The 15,549-nt window shown below is 41.2% G+C and overlaps 1 protein-coding gene across 1 annotated transcript in view; it reads right to left on the bottom strand.

Annotated features, from left to right (window-relative positions):
- Positions 1 to 15,549, bottom strand: part of LOC104493531 (homeobox protein Meis2) — a gene marked incomplete at its 5' end in the record, with an annotated part of 105,276 nt that overhangs the window by 51,378 nt on the left and 38,349 nt on the right. The window contains one exon of the mRNA XM_010136233.1: positions 6,692 to 6,837. Coding sequence (XP_010134535.1) covers positions 6,692 to 6,837 — 146 coding nt within the window. The remainder of the gene's footprint in view (positions 1 to 6,691; positions 6,838 to 15,549) is intronic.

Raw genomic sequence — 15,549 nt, 5'->3', positions numbered from 1 at the left:
AAAAAAAAAAAAAAGAAAAAGAAAAAAAAAGCCACCCAAATGCACATGTAATAATTTCCAGGCGGGCTTCCTGTGATTGTATCCGATTATTTAAATTTCGGACTGTCTCTTTAATTTGAGGAGCGGGGAGAGAGGCGACAGATGGCAGACAGAATTGACTTATGTCCTCTATTCTTCTGCAGAAGAAGGGGGAGTGCAGAAAGTTTGATCGAGGCAGAAGCTACAGTACGCAGGCCTGGCTATAGCTATCTAATAGGTCTTTTGACGGATTGGTTCGGAATATTTAGGTTTTTTTCTCCCCCAGACAGGCTTTGTAACAAACCCACGGTCCTGGAGGTTGCCATGGGTGACGAGAGCGCTGACATCCAGTCCCAACTACAAATAAGCACATGACAAATGGGCCCAGAGCCCTCCGACAGCCCTGAACCTTGGTGACCCCCTAAAACACCCAGCCTCCCCATACCCACGCCCCCCAAAAAAGGCATTACCGAGTATATTTTTTAAAACCGAAAGCTTGCACTTAATTGGAAACACTGCCTTGCAGCTGAAATGCTTAGGACAGCATGTACAAGTAAAAATAAATCACGTAGCATTGTTATTTAATGCACTGTGACATCATTTCCTGAAATTAAACAGAGATGACACAGATTCAGACAGTCCCTGCTAAGGTTCAGTTCAAACAATTCACAGATGTTTTCCTCCAGCCAGCAGAAAACAATGCAGGGCTTAAAGCACTCCTTCCCCGCTCCCCCTCTCGCGCTCTCTCCCTCTCCCCAGCCTTTTCGCTGGTACGAGGAGGTATGGCGGTTTTATAATACATGCTCCCGCAAAAATATTCTTTTTTTAATTTAATTACTCAGGCTGTTGTACTAAATAGATGGATCATTGTGTCACAAAAGCATCAATTTTTCAGAAGAAATAACAGATGTCTATGTAACAATGATTAGATTAACCACTCCCAGACAAAGCTCGCTTTTGAGGCCCACACACCCCATGACCCCGGGTTCCCTCTTCTGTAGGGGGTGGATGTAGAAATGTCAGATCTAATCTCAGATTCCATTTTTAAAACAAACAAAGCCCCACCCCCACCCTGTTTCAGCTCTTCTCTTTCAAGATTCTGGCATTTAAAAGGTATATGGATGTTCAGTCCGTTGGTAAATCTTTGCGGCTGATTTCGTGGCCAACAACTAGGAGCATTGAGAGGATGAAACTTTTGGTCTGGGATCAGAAATGGTATTTCGAGGAAGATTTCCAATTTTACTCTGCCCAGGCTGGTGACACCATAGTGCAGGCAGGCAGGACCGGAGGGTGATGCCTGTGACAGTAGGCAGACCTGTGCTACCCCCAGCAGTAACAACAAGTGCTAACAGCAGCCACCAGCTCTTCTGGTGAAAGACCAGAGCAACTTTGGGTGCAAAGAGACACAGCTCCATCACCTTGAGGACCACAGGTCGTGCGAGTTTACCATTCACATACTGATTTTTCTCTAGCACTAGGGTGAAATCATTTAACCTCCCCTCGCAAAGTTTACCCAGCTGAAGAATGAACGCAATATTATTTTGCAGGACCTGCTCCCAACTGGGTGGTGTTTGTGCGGTCTGAGAGATCTGTCCTACACCAGCAGGTAACTATTACCTGGCTGCAAACTCAACACACAGTCAGCCCTGCCTAAAAAGCAGACCTGGAATAAAACTGTACCTTAGGCTCCTCCAACTCTCTGACTACTGGGTACACTGAAGCGGAAACGGCAGCCACATGAATCCACATGCGGGTCTTTTACAGGGCAACTGGGGGACATCGTGCGTTTCCTCAGGGTACGCTGGGAGGGTATAGCATGTTACAATGTGGTCCAACAAAAGTTCACCAGAATGTCTTTGCCTTCCTGTATTTTCTTAAGTTTCCCAGCCTTCTTGTCACCATTTTACCTGGAGAAAAGTCTGTTGTCTTTTCAGTTTTGTTTTTGTTTTTTCAAGTACAATAAAACCAGCAATGTAAAGAATGTTTCTCCTGGATTAGGACTCCAAAGAAAGCTGTACTACTGTTTGATGTGCAAGTGTGGAATGCAACAGCCAGCTAACCCTCTGTTAGGTACTATTCCTAAGATCTCAACACGGGAGGTGGTATTTATGAAGGTAGGATGGTTTTCAACTGTTTTGAAAGCTCGCTCCAAGATTGGCTTTGGTTGACAACATTCATCTATAGAATGAAATCTAAAGAATAAATAAAATAACTGCCTTGTATAAAAGGCTTGGTAAGCCATTCATCAAAATATGATAGATAGATATTATATTCACAAATACACCCACCTAAATGCAGGGGGGAAAAAAAATCCGTTTCAGTAAGACTGTGTGTATTATCCAATCTGGCCACCTGAATAGGGCAAGTTAAGAAAATTAATTCAAGAAAGTACAAAAGCTGTGGCTGGTTCATTTTAACACATTCCAGCAGAACTTAGTCTAGCCTAACACCAAAGCAGATGAAACCAAAACCTCCTCTATAAAAGATTGTAAAGGGCAAGATTTTCAGCCAGAAGATTGTGGAAATCAGGCTAAAATGACACCATTCAAACAAATGTTAAGAGACAGAACTTCAGCTAGCAAAGAAAGTGGAAAAAATCCAGCTCAACTCCACTGACTTCAGGAGAGCCATCCCAAATACCATCAGCTGGGAATCTGGCACTGTCATAAAAAGGGATTTAGTTTGCAGGCTACCATTGGCATAGCTGGTGCTTTAGGTTAAGATATTCATCTTCTTACAGACCGTAGCAAAAGAAAGAACCAAAATAGAATTGTACCAAAGGGCAGCATTCCAGGTACGTGTCAAAGAATAAACGCGTCTCTGTTCTACCAGCTCTGTAAAATAAGGGGAAAAAACGTTGAACGTAGCAAAAGTGTAGTCCCTGATACACCGTGCTGCTGAAAGGGATTAACCACCAGAGGTACAAGTGCATAGAACAGTATAATTACTTCCTTTATAACTTTGTTCTCTTCTGATTATGTACATACATTTTAAAGGTCCTCCATCCTTCGAAAGGGCATGGGAGGAGGGGGGCTGGCTCTGCATAGTTGCTGGTAAGAAATCCTAATCTCAACACTGGTGTAAACCAGAGGTGTCTATACATTTGAGCACTTCCTGTTTTCACTTCGTGATCAAATATGTTCTTTGCAGGGCAAATAGGGGAGCACTTGAGGGAGGAAAGCAGAGATGTCTGAGAGGCTAATTGAGTGTACTAAGGACTCCTTGGCATAGAGGAAAAGCTATGAATAAACTCTCGGCTTGGGTCAGATTTCTTGCTGTTTCTTTTCTTTAACCACCTTTGAACTCAAATAAAAACAGCCTTAATGTCAGGTTTACCTTTCTGATGTCGTAATCTTTATGTGCTATTGAGAAGCATATACTACCAGACTAGGATTTCCTCTACTTTCTTAAACACTGGATGTTATCCAGAAAAAGCATACACATTTCCAACCAATTCATCCGCAGATCTTTCATCTTCCGGTACGGTTGTAAGTCCAAATGTAAGACAGAGCCCAGCAAATGAATGAGAACATGACAGAAGCTCCTACTCCTTGCATTTGATGCATTGATGCACGTGTATCCTATTTCAAATATAATTAAAGTTACTGCAAAATGGAAGCTGTGATAAGGGTTAGAAATTGTTTTGAAAGACAGAGCCCATCAGAAACATTAATTCTACAACAGAGTTCAATTGCCTCTCTCTTCAAAAAAGCCTCTTAGACAATTCAATTTTTAAAATCAGCTACCTTAGGAGTTTGCAAGCTGATTGAATAAAGGGGGGAAATAGCATTTTATTAAAAATCATAAGTAAATACACTTAGTCAGAACTGAGTTACTCTCTTTGAATTCAAAAGTCTAAGGGAATTTCAAGTTTAATCCATGCCATAAGAGATGGACTGCCACTGCCTCTCCTTCCAGGGAAAGCAGAGGTTAATGATTTTTGTCATATTGAGACTAACAGCTAACAATTGCTACAGTTGGCCTTTAGTATTTTATTTGTCCTTTTGAGGTATTCAGAATAGGTGACAATGGCTTGCAGTTGAGAACATATGTAGAGAGACCCCTGTGGCTTATGGAAAAGTTGTTCCATGCTGGTTGGGTGTTTGAAAAAAAAATACAACCAGGGCTCTTTTATGTTCCTCTCCTTAATGAATGCATGAATGTCAAAATGTACCAATGGCCCATTCAGGGGGCAAAGCCTAAGCAGCTCCTTCTTTAAGAACACATCCTGAGATGTAAAATACATTTGCTTAACAAATTAAAATAATGAGATAATTCAATTAGTTTCTTTAAAAAAAAAGGGGAGAGAGAGAGAAAGAAAAAAGGGTACATCAGGGGATTATTGTAATACAAGAACAGGTCATACAGCACAAAAGAGGAACAAACCAATTTGAAATAAGGTTAGAGTAGTAATGAAGGAATGTACATTGAATCATGGATCGCCATTGTAAAGATATTTACTTGAAACAATAAAATTGTACATCACAGATTCCCCTGTTCTGGCTCAGCCGGTGCTGCACTTTGAATGGACAAGCTAATTTGAGAAAAAGTGCGAGATCTTTAAAAGAAAGGAGTTCTCTTCCTTTCCTGCATGTGTTTATGGCAAGAATCTTTCTGAATTTACATTGCACTGGTCAGGGGTCTCCATTATCAGTTTGCAGGTCTGAGAATTACAGCACAGTAAATCTTTCAACACCTGCAAACTCATTAAAGCTTGGACGGTAAAAGGTTTGGTGTGTTCGTTTAATTTGATTTTTGCGAGGCCATCCTCACCAGTGATGGCAAATTTCCTCAATTCGTGCAGGATGGAGAGGGTCAGGAGAGAGAGGATGGTGAGGAAAAGGGATTTCAAAAAGCCAGGAGGACTTTCCTCAAGAGAAGTGAGAGGCAGTTGACTTTTATAAGCTTGTGTCAAATTCTTTCAAGGAGCATGTGAGAAAGGAAGGCAGGGAGAAAAAAACCAGAGATATCACAAATTTCATCAGAGGAAATAGAGTTTGCACGGAGACGTGTACGAAACAAACTGTTTACTTGTGGCCCTGCTTTTTGCTGCCTGCCTGTACTACCCCTCTAAAGATACCCTACAGCTGAATGAAAAACCCTCCACTCACACTCACTCGACTTCCAAATTAAAAACATTTTACAGGTTAGTAAATCTCCAGCTGAGGTGATGTAGCAAAGAACAGCTGTGAAGTAATTTTGATAATGATGAGAATAATAAGCACATGGCAAGGTTCAGGGCTTTGCTGTTGCAGCTTCAGTGCTCCTGAATAGATAAAAGTGATTAAATACTCCTGATTATCCCTGACCAATATGTAATGGATTTACAGCCCTTTCAATTAGTCAGTATTTGCTTAGGACTCATTATTTTGTCTTTGGTTAAGTAATCAGCCCAGAGACTCATGTTCTGTCTAATTCCTCTGAGCCAAGTGGGTACAGGGCACCTGACCTTTGAAATGGCCATAGCTGGGAGGCAGGAATAACCACTACTCGAGCAGAGACACTGGCTATTCCAGCTAATCCTGACCCCACAGGCCAGATCAATGCACCTTAGTTTGCTACTAATGTCCTTACATCAAAATGATGGTTTAGAAATGTGGATCTATCGCTCCCCCCTTTAGCTGTGCTGCTAGCAGAGCAGTTCGATAGTCCCTATCATAAATAAATCGGGTACCTTGTCCTGAAATCATTACACTGTAACCAACATCAGCTACCGTAGAAATTTATAAAACTTTGGTAGAAGAAGAGGTAGTTAATAACAGTTAGCATTTTAAGCCTTATCAAGTGAGAAACAATTTTACAGTGAGAGGAAGAGGAAAATCAATTGATAATTTTACCAGTTTCCATTACTTTGCACAGGAAGCAAATGACAAAGAGTGTTACTAGGTTTTCTGTGGAACCATGTTTTGATGCCTAAGTGAAGCTATAATAGTCAACAGAACACCAACACATAAAATCATTTGCAAGCAGGAGGATAAAGATAGCCCATGGAAAGCATTGCTTTTTCACATATTTAATCTCTCTTCCCCAAATGTGAATATGGGTAGCCTTTAATATAACAGACCTCAAGAGAAGCTAAAAAAGGTGCTTATTATCTCTGTCACACAACTGAAGAACTAGGGAACCTGCAAGCTTTCTATATCTCTCACAAAAAGTAGCAATGACAAGTTGGCAAACTGCTGCTTTGACTTCTCTAGCATCCACAGTGCACGTCAGCACACACAGGCTGGGGCTCTCCCTTCCACCACATACATATGAAGTTTGTGTAATCAGAGGCCAGCAATAAAGAATCCAGAAGGCAGAGCTTTACACATGCTAAAGCAAGAAATCCCCTTTTTTGTCCCTAGGAACATTTTGAATATTCAAAGCAAAAAATGGTTACTTTCTATGTAGGTGTTGTTCTGTGCTAAGGCTTTGTACTTTCTCTCTCTATAGGCGTGTCTGTCTATATATATATATATAAAACACACACATATATAGGTTTCTTTTAGATTTGTCATGATTCCAAGAGCCAAGAAAAAAAAATCTAGGAAAAAAACCCCCAAAACAACCATCAATAATTGAGCCCTAATAACGCTTCAAAAATTATGGGGACAATTGATTTCTAATAACAATGAATAAACCTCATTAGGCACATGAATAGAAGTCTATTTTGGTTTGGGGCACCACTTACTGTGAGATGCTGGAAAAGCCACGCTCTCATGATATTTGTTGCTACTTTGGGGAAAATGCCTCTTTTCTTCTGACGCTTTTTGTCCTTGTCTGGATCATCGTCATCCCCTGTACCAGGTGAGGCTACACTGTTGTCTAAACCATCTCCTACAACAAAGAGAAAAACAGGAAGGAGGAGACATTAAATGAAGAAAATAGAGAAGCCAAAAAGTATCATTAATTACCAATACACACTACCACAGTTTTATTTTGATTGCTAGATCAGGCACATACAGTTTCTCATTACATATAAGTGCTGATACAAATACGTAAAAACTAGAAACCATGTCTCTCCAAATAATAATTTTGCATTTCACACATGCATATATCATTAATTCAATTATAATTGTGTGCTTGACATAGTGCAATAGCTCTTTGTCAATTATGGGATTCAATGTGGGAAAACCTGCCACAAGAAAACCCATTCGCTGTAAATGCATCCCTACAACCATTCTGAATACGTACTATAAGTAATCAAGTTAAATGTTCTGTAGTCTATATATTTGAGGCCCTCTGCAGAGGTGGCAGTAACCATGTCACCGTTCAGTGCACATAACACACTGTCGGAGGAGCCCCTCCCTGTAGCCATCACCTCCCAACACACATCCATACGCACGCACAAACACATACGCCTAGTATGACCCTGCATATAGCGTTTGCATGACACGAAAACTTCTACATCTCTGCATCAGTGATTACTATCATTAAAAAAAAAAAAAAAAAAGATGCACATCAAGGTAGAGCTCTCACTTAATCAGAACTTTCCATCAACATCTTTCTCTTCTGTGCTTTTCCCTGGCATTAATTGTGCATTAGCAAAAATCATTTACTTTTAACAGTCATAGTTATTTTTTCTTGCCCTCCAGCAAAAATGCCTTGAAAGCCTGCCTGGAGGGCATCTAAATTATGTATCTGAAAAACTCTTCTGGCGAGGCATTGCAGGACCCCTACTTTCTTAAAATTCATACGAGCACGTCTTCCTGTTTTTGGGAAGGCATCAATCAAGAGCAGCAATATATGCCATATTCCTACATTAATATTTGAACTAATAACTTTAAAAAAAGGAAAGAAACAAGATCCGACTTGTGGCATAATCAAATGCAAAATAAATGAAGAATACTGGGACAGCACTGAGACTTTATAGATTGCTGTGTTTTCCTTACACATCATTAGCCCGGAGCCACACGAAAGAGGAAAACAGAGAAGTGGAGAGTTTATGCTCCCTGCTGGTGTTTAAGAAGCTGAGGTCCTGGAAGGACATCTGGGAATTGTGCTGAGACGGTGGTTTTTGTAATTTAAGAATAGACATTCATTAGCAGTAAATGCCATAAATCCCATGCTAAGTAAAAACCTTGTCCAAGAAAGCCTAAAACAATAAACTCTGTGCTCAATGTAGCCTGAGCTAGACGCTCCATAGCTTCCTGAGGAATGCTATAGATTCACGAGCTAATTCCTATAGCCTTGTCTAGCTGTAGTGCTACTAAACGTAATACGTTGCTGCTACATACAGTCCATTTGCTTCAAAACTTGCATTTCAGCTCCATCTTCCCTCCCGTGCCAGATCACCCTTCTTCCACTGCCTCCCCTCTGAAAAACCAATCCTTTTGGATCGGAGAGACAGAAAAAGCCACAGCAAAGAGCTGGCAGATTAATTTTATTGACATTTCCATTTTCACTGCAATGTGATACCCTCCATCACATGGAAGAGATGACCCTCACTATTTACAGACTGACAGGCCACTTCATTACAACCACCCTGCCCCAAGGCAGAGCAGCTCCTTTCCATCTGCCCAAACACCAGAGCAAGACCCTGAAGTCGCTGCTCTCTTTCTCATGTTCCTTTTTCTTTCTTTTTTTTTTTTTATGTGTGTTTGTTTCTGTTAACGATAGAGAAAGCAGCATAGAATCACAGCAAACTGATCGAAGAGCTTATGGAAGCGGTAACCAACTGTTCACTTTTGCGAGATGTTGGTTATTTAGAAAGCGCTCCTTTCTGTTGCCCCCTCCCCCCTACACATTCTACCCTACCCCTCTCTCTCTCTCACACACACACACAGAGACACACACACGCACACGCACACATACTTTCCACTATGCCAAGGAACTGCTGCAAGGCAAATTCTCACAAACACTAATGGCTTCTGACTGCTCCTTGGCAACCCCAGCATTTTAACCTGGGTGGATATGCTCTCCAAAATACAGACACTGGAGCTATCTCATCAGCTGTTCATGTGACACAGATGGAGAGTGGCTATTAGGAGCCAGGCAATGGGCCTTGGGGATCTGAGGTGCTGTACTGTAGCCTCAGGCAATTTTGAAAAGCAGTACCCGGAGATGGGGGGAAAAAAAATCCCTACAGAAAGTGCAAGTTTGAAGTCAGTCAGTCTGTTTGTCTATCTGTCGTGCAGATAAAGATATCTTTGTCTCTTTATTTAAAAGCTATGTGTGTATGCACAAGATGCGTGGAGCCATAAAACTTCTGCTCTGCACCATCCCTTCGCACCACGGAATCACCAGTTCACTCTCTGTAGGGATAAATTCCTGTTTGCCTGCATATACGTACTCTGCTGTTTGTGAACATCCTCAGCAGGACTCAGATGCTAAATCAGCGCTTAGACCTTTTGAGGAGGTTGTTAATATGTTGGTTTTAAAAAGCTAATAGCAGCTCAGGAGAGAAAAGTTCATCTGATGCTCCGGTTGCCTTCCCACCATAATCAATGGTCAAAATGGGAAGAGACAGGGCTTTCCTAATCTGTTCTGTAACCTCATGAAAGGAAATTCAAATACTGTACCTCCAAATGACCTCAGAAGATGAGTACAGCAAGATTTGTTGCTGCTAATGAACTACAGGCCCAATCCTGTTAACTGTATTGTCGTATCTCTGATAGGACTACAACTGCTCGCATGAGTGGATACAGTTTCTAGTGGCAAGAAATGATGGAGGGAACCCATAAGTGATTTTTCCAAGATGGAATGGTTTACTTCTTGGATATGGAGGGTATGATCCTAGTTTTCCGTATGCAAGTAAACATGAGTTACTTTAAATGAAGAAAAAGAAATTATCCAAAGTGAAACAAAACTGGCATGAAAGTCACTCTATGGCAGAGTGGATTAACTATATTTTAAATTGCTGTATGAAGGAATCCCAATTGAAATCATTTAAACTACCATTAGAAATGATTCTGCTTATTTGAACTGCTCATATCCTGATTTAGATGGTAATTTGTAAGAAGAGTAGAATCAAGTCCTAACTTGCTGGGAAATTGCAATTATATAAGCATAGTTATCCCAATTTTCTAACGGGGAAATTGAGTCTAGATTTTGGCCCACAAACTCTCTCTTTCACACAGCAGAAAAGAAAAAAAAAAAAAGAAAGGTAACTTTCTCTTGCCTTGCACACTGTTCTCTTGTTTATTCTTGTGCAAAGAGTACAAGCGATTGCAAAACCCCATCACTGCTCTAGGAAAGTGGAGGCGTCAATGACTACGCAGGCTTCAAGCCAGTGGAGAATGAGGCATATGACCCAGCTTGCTTCAGATTATATCAACGCTATGTAATAGTCTCAATAATCCCTATAAAAGATGGGAAGAGTTTACGAAACTTTGCAAAGTGACCCACATGGGGTTCCTTTGAGACCTTCTCTTCTAGGAGAAAGGTTTGTGGAGGAGGCTGAGGATGCAAGTCTTCTTTATGCAGTGGGAAGTTAGGCTACCACACCAGCTCTGTGTGCAGACACTCTTAGCATGTGCTGAGGGTTTCCTCCCACAAGATAAATTATTTTGCATTGACAGAAAATCAGACTACCTCTTAGTTAAAAAATACTGAATAAGCATTTAGAGCAGGTTTTCTGTTGCACCATAACTTAACTTTCTGCAAACAGATTTCCTTGGACACCCTAGCTTGCTGATCCCAACCTTTGTACAGTTACAACGACTTGTACGACGACTCTTGAGGAAACAGAGTTCAGTCCTACAGAGTTTGGTCCTACAATCCTATTGTACCAATGAATTCCTCTTTGACAGTCCTCCACACTATCAGTATTATCTCAACCCTAGTCCTTGTGTGTGTTCCTCACAGAGTAAAGACCCAGCAAGAGATGAAGAAAATGCTGTTTAGAAGCTGCTCATCCAGTCTTTTCACCATTTGTGAACAGGATGACGGATTCCCAATCTATGGAAAATGATAACAGAAAAGGATAACCCAGTCAGGCCAAAGCACAGAAGCCTGGTAACAGACCAGATTAAAACTTTAGAAATAGTTTCTATTACCACCGTAATAAGCAGAGCAGTAAGAAAAGTGATTTCTGGAAAAAATACATTTCAGGACCCAGTATTTGAGTTTCTTTGCTATCGGAAGTCCCCTACAGCTTGATGGTTTATCTTGCGAAAGGGAAGAGAGAAGAGCAGGGATATCTAAAGCAGGAGGAACACAAGACACTTCATCTTTCTAAAAAACCTGCAAACAATGTGAAAACCAAGTTAAAAGATTCTGAAAAGATAAGCTGCAGTGCACTATGCTGATCTTAAGTAAAATACTCTACAATCTGTCAGTATTTTGATGAAGTAGAATATGTAGATATAAATGAAAAAAAAAGGAAGAATCTGCATGCAGCTTATATTCTCAATTTGCAATTATTTGTTTGTACATATAATGCGTCCATCTGGACAGATAAGTATTGTAAATCGTTATTAATAAGGATATTCAACTTAGTAACACGATCCACATCACCACCAGAGAGAAATCTTTAAAATCTGGTTAACTACCACTGCCAAAAAGCTGGAAAGAGAAGTGCTTGAATTGGTTTTGAAGATAAGACAGTCTGTGCTGTAGGGAGGACTAATAAAGAGGGAAGGTCAGCTCCCAAATCAAAGACCCTTCAGGAGAACTCCTTATCTACATTCCACCCTGTTAAAATCTTCAGGCTTTTAGTCTTGCAGCTTCAGGAGATCACAGCTCTTTCCATGAAGCGCTGTCTCTGGTGTTCTTTTCTCCTCCTCTTAATGATCACTCTTCATGGAAGTTGACTTAGTCTCCTCTCACCACAAAGGCAATACTTATCTACCACATCTCTCTGCCTAGGGAAACTGAGTTAGGACAGGTTATGGGTGGCAAACCTGGGGCTTTGAAAACAACAAACAGTTCCTGTGGGCATCCCAGCTTAGACCTGTGCCATCATCAGCAGTGCTCTGCCAGTACACGTGCTGGTTTTGCTGAATTAGTTGGTTGCAGGAGGAAAGGAGCCACCAGAAGCTCTTTTAGGCCTGACACACGCATCCTAGGTTGACCTGAATGCTCAGCCAACATTTGCCCCATCATGGAGTGGGGTGTCCTCAAGTCAGTTGCTGTAATCAGCAACCCGCGTTCTGCGTTCCCTCTCCTTTTGTGTCTCTGAGACACCTGACACTCATCTCATGGTGTTACATCATATGTTTCAGCAAGCATCTTGGAGAGGCCAGTGGCTAGTGGTATTCCTCAGGGGTCAGTACTGGGTCCAGTCTTGTTCAGCGTATTCATCAATGACCTGCGAGAAGGGATAGAGTGTACCCATGGCGAGTTTGCTGGTAATACAAAACTGAGGATGTGGCTGACACACCAGAAGGCTGTGCTGCTGTTCAGCAAGGCCTGGACAGGCTGGAGAGTTGGACAGAGAGGAACTGAATAAAATGCAACAAGGGCAAGTGTAGGTCCTGCACATGGGGAGGAATAACCCCATGCACCAGTATAGGTTAGGGGTTGACCTTCTGGAAAGCAGCTCCAAGGAGAAGGACCTGAGAGTCCTGGTGGAAAACACATTGACCGTGAGCCAGAAATGTGCCCTTGTAATCAAGAAGGCCAGTGGTATCCTGGGGTGCATTAAGAGGAGAGTGACCCACAGGTCCAAGGGAGGTTCTCTTCCCCCTCTACTCTGACCTAGTAAGGCAGTGTCCAGCTGGATAGTGCCCTAATGGAGTACTGTGTCCAGCTGTGGGCTCCTCAGTTCAAGAGAGACAGGGAACTCCTGGAGAGAGTCCAGTGGAGGGCTACAAAGATGATGAAGGGACAGTAGTATCTCTCATAGGAGGAAAGGCTGAGAGGCCTGGGCCTGTCTAGCCTGGAGAAGAGAAGACTGAGAGGGGATCTTATTGATGCTTATAAATATCAACAGGGCAGGTGTCAAGTGGATGGAGCGAGACTCTTTACAGTTATGCCAAGAGATAGAACAAGGGGCAACAGACTCAAACCAGAACACAAGAAGCTCCATCCGAATTTGAGGAGAAATTTCTTTATTTTGAGGGTAACAGAGGACTGGAACACAGTCTGCCCACAGAGGCTGTAGAGTCTCCTCTGGAGATATTAAAATCCTGCCTGGACACGATCCTGTGCAACCTGGTCTAGGCAAATCTGTTTTAACAGGAAGGTTGGGCTATATGATCTCCAGAGATCCCTCCCAACCCCAACCATTCTGTGATTCTGTGGGAAAGAAAGGTTGGACAGTGGGGCACTAGAAGGAACGTGAAGACTTCAGAAATTTAGCACCACCATCTCTCTTACTAAAGATGATGTTATTTATTTGCCCTTCTAATAGCAAGGAGGTGAAGAGCTGGCTGCCTCTCTGCTGTTCTTCTGGAAGATCTTTTGCTTTCCAGAATACAACCCAGCAATTGTGCTGGACTGATACTGTAAAGACGACACATACAAATCGCACACAATTTCACATTAACAACTATTGTAAATTCAAATAGGAAGAAAAGGAAGAGAACTTAAGCCGCTATCAGACCTCACCTATAAAGCTATTCTACTCAATCTGATCACATTTTAGCGTAGTTTGTCAGTCAGGATCAAGTTCCTATTGTCATCTAGCAATTTGTGCTAAACGCTTAAAGAGTTACGTGGTGTTTGGTAACTAAAGTGTATTTACCACAAGAGACAGAATAAAAACTGTTCCTTTTCTGTTTCTGGATAGGCATCTTTTTGCAATCACTAATTTATCTTATTTTCAAAAAGGCATTTACAAATATTTTATTATTTACTCAAAGGTAGGAATGACATTCCAGCTATGTTATTGTTACAGCCATGCATGCTGTAAAATCAGTGATTCAGATACTTCAAAATTATTTGCAGAACAGTAATGTTTCACATTTCCCCTTTCATTATTTTCCTGTCCAAAAATAAGGAAAAAGACTGGCTCTTTTGTGCCCTTAATTGTCTGTGTTTAATGCGTGTGCTTATTTGTGAAGTGAATTGAGAATTCTTAAAGATTATATTCAAAAGCCAACAACATAATTTTTCTAGCTTTTTAAATAGAAAGCTAACAAACACCTGTTTAAATTTTAAGCTCTTTTATTCAGCAAATAGTTTTGTGGTTCCTTCATTATAATCCGACATTTTTTCACATCAGGTGAAAAAAAGTGTTCCAATGCAGACAAGGGGAACAGTAAAGCAACCTGCTAATTACTGATCTCTCTTACGTTCCTGCTGTGCTAAACTGTCCGGACATGTTGAAGTGAAATTTTTCTGTGATTTTCAAGTGACTAGTTCATGGCCCACTGCCGTGGAGCGCAGGAGAAGGGATGAAATGCTTTAGTTTACATGCAACATTTACTAACTGTGTGGGTTTTCCGACATTAAAGAGGGGACGGTGACCCATGCCACCTTTTTCACACTCAAAAGAGCACTGAAAAAACAGTCTTCATAGGCTTACCTCAGGCTTCCCTGGCCCTTAACACCCTCCCCCCAGGGTAGGAGCAGAAAGAGAAAAAAGAAGGGATTTTATGCTCCTTTCTCTTCAACTTTTCAGGCGGTATAAGCAGCATTTAGCAAATTCAGCCTCCAAATGGCTCCAAATGCTCTGAGCTGCAGGGGCTCATCCTTTGTTAGCCTCCCTCTATTTACACAGGATTTACGCAGGCTCTCCACTGAAGAGACCACATGTTTCTGACAGAAAGCACTTCCATTCACACTGCATCAGGCAACAGGATTGTAACCGCTGCAGCTTCACGCTGACCTGAGATTAGGGATTTCAGCAACATTGAGATGGTAACAATCTGCTAACTAACGAAAATTATCCACGGAGAACTCTGCTGCTTACTCCAGTTAAAACTACCGTGGCCAGATAGATTAGGTTACTTAAAAGGACAATTAAGAACTAGCTACTGTCAAGAATATGCATGTCCACCTACAAATAACATACACAGGGAGAAAAATATCAGCAGGGAAAAAAGAAAAAAAAAAATCAGACTGCAGCTTGGATTAAAACAATTTCACCCACTGGCTGAAGACATAAAGTGTAAAAACAGACAGATGGACACATATGTAAATGTGGCTGCATTTGTTTCTTTGGAGCTGGCAAGTTAGTAATAACAGTATAGTTTAATAATTTATTTTCCATGGTATTTTCACAATGGTTAACTGGGCAGTGGCAACATCCATGCGGAACTTCAGGAGCAGAATAACTCCTTCGGTCTTATTGCGTCTGGGGCAAACAAACTGAACTAAGTGACCTTTCTTGGCTCTACCTACAAGGACTCAGTCCTGGAACCTGATATCAGTCTGGGGATTTTTAAAATTTTGTCTTTTTTTTTTTTTTTTTAATCAGTTTGGTCAGGTTTGTTTCTCCCTGAGCGCAATGGGGGGTTTTTTTGCTTTTTTTTTTTGTTTTTTTTTTTTTTTTTTTAACTCAGTTTGACCAGTCAGGATTTCTGCATTGAGATTTTTTCCAGATTTAGTATTTGTGTCAGGGTTTTTAAAAACAGATTACACACATGCAACCGCAACAAACGTTGCTGGTTGGAGCTTGTGGTTTTTTGCTCAATAGCCTTTCATGGGGCAAAAGAAAATTAG

The sequence above is a fragment of the Buceros rhinoceros genome, unplaced genomic scaffold (assembly GCF_000710305.1).
Source record: "Buceros rhinoceros silvestris isolate BGI_N320 unplaced genomic scaffold, ASM71030v1 scaffold925, whole genome shotgun sequence".
NCBI lineage: Eukaryota > Metazoa > Chordata > Aves > Bucerotiformes > Bucerotidae > Buceros > Buceros rhinoceros.
The sequence above is the reverse complement of the archived record's forward strand: the minus strand, read 5'-3'. Positions and strand labels throughout refer to the sequence as shown.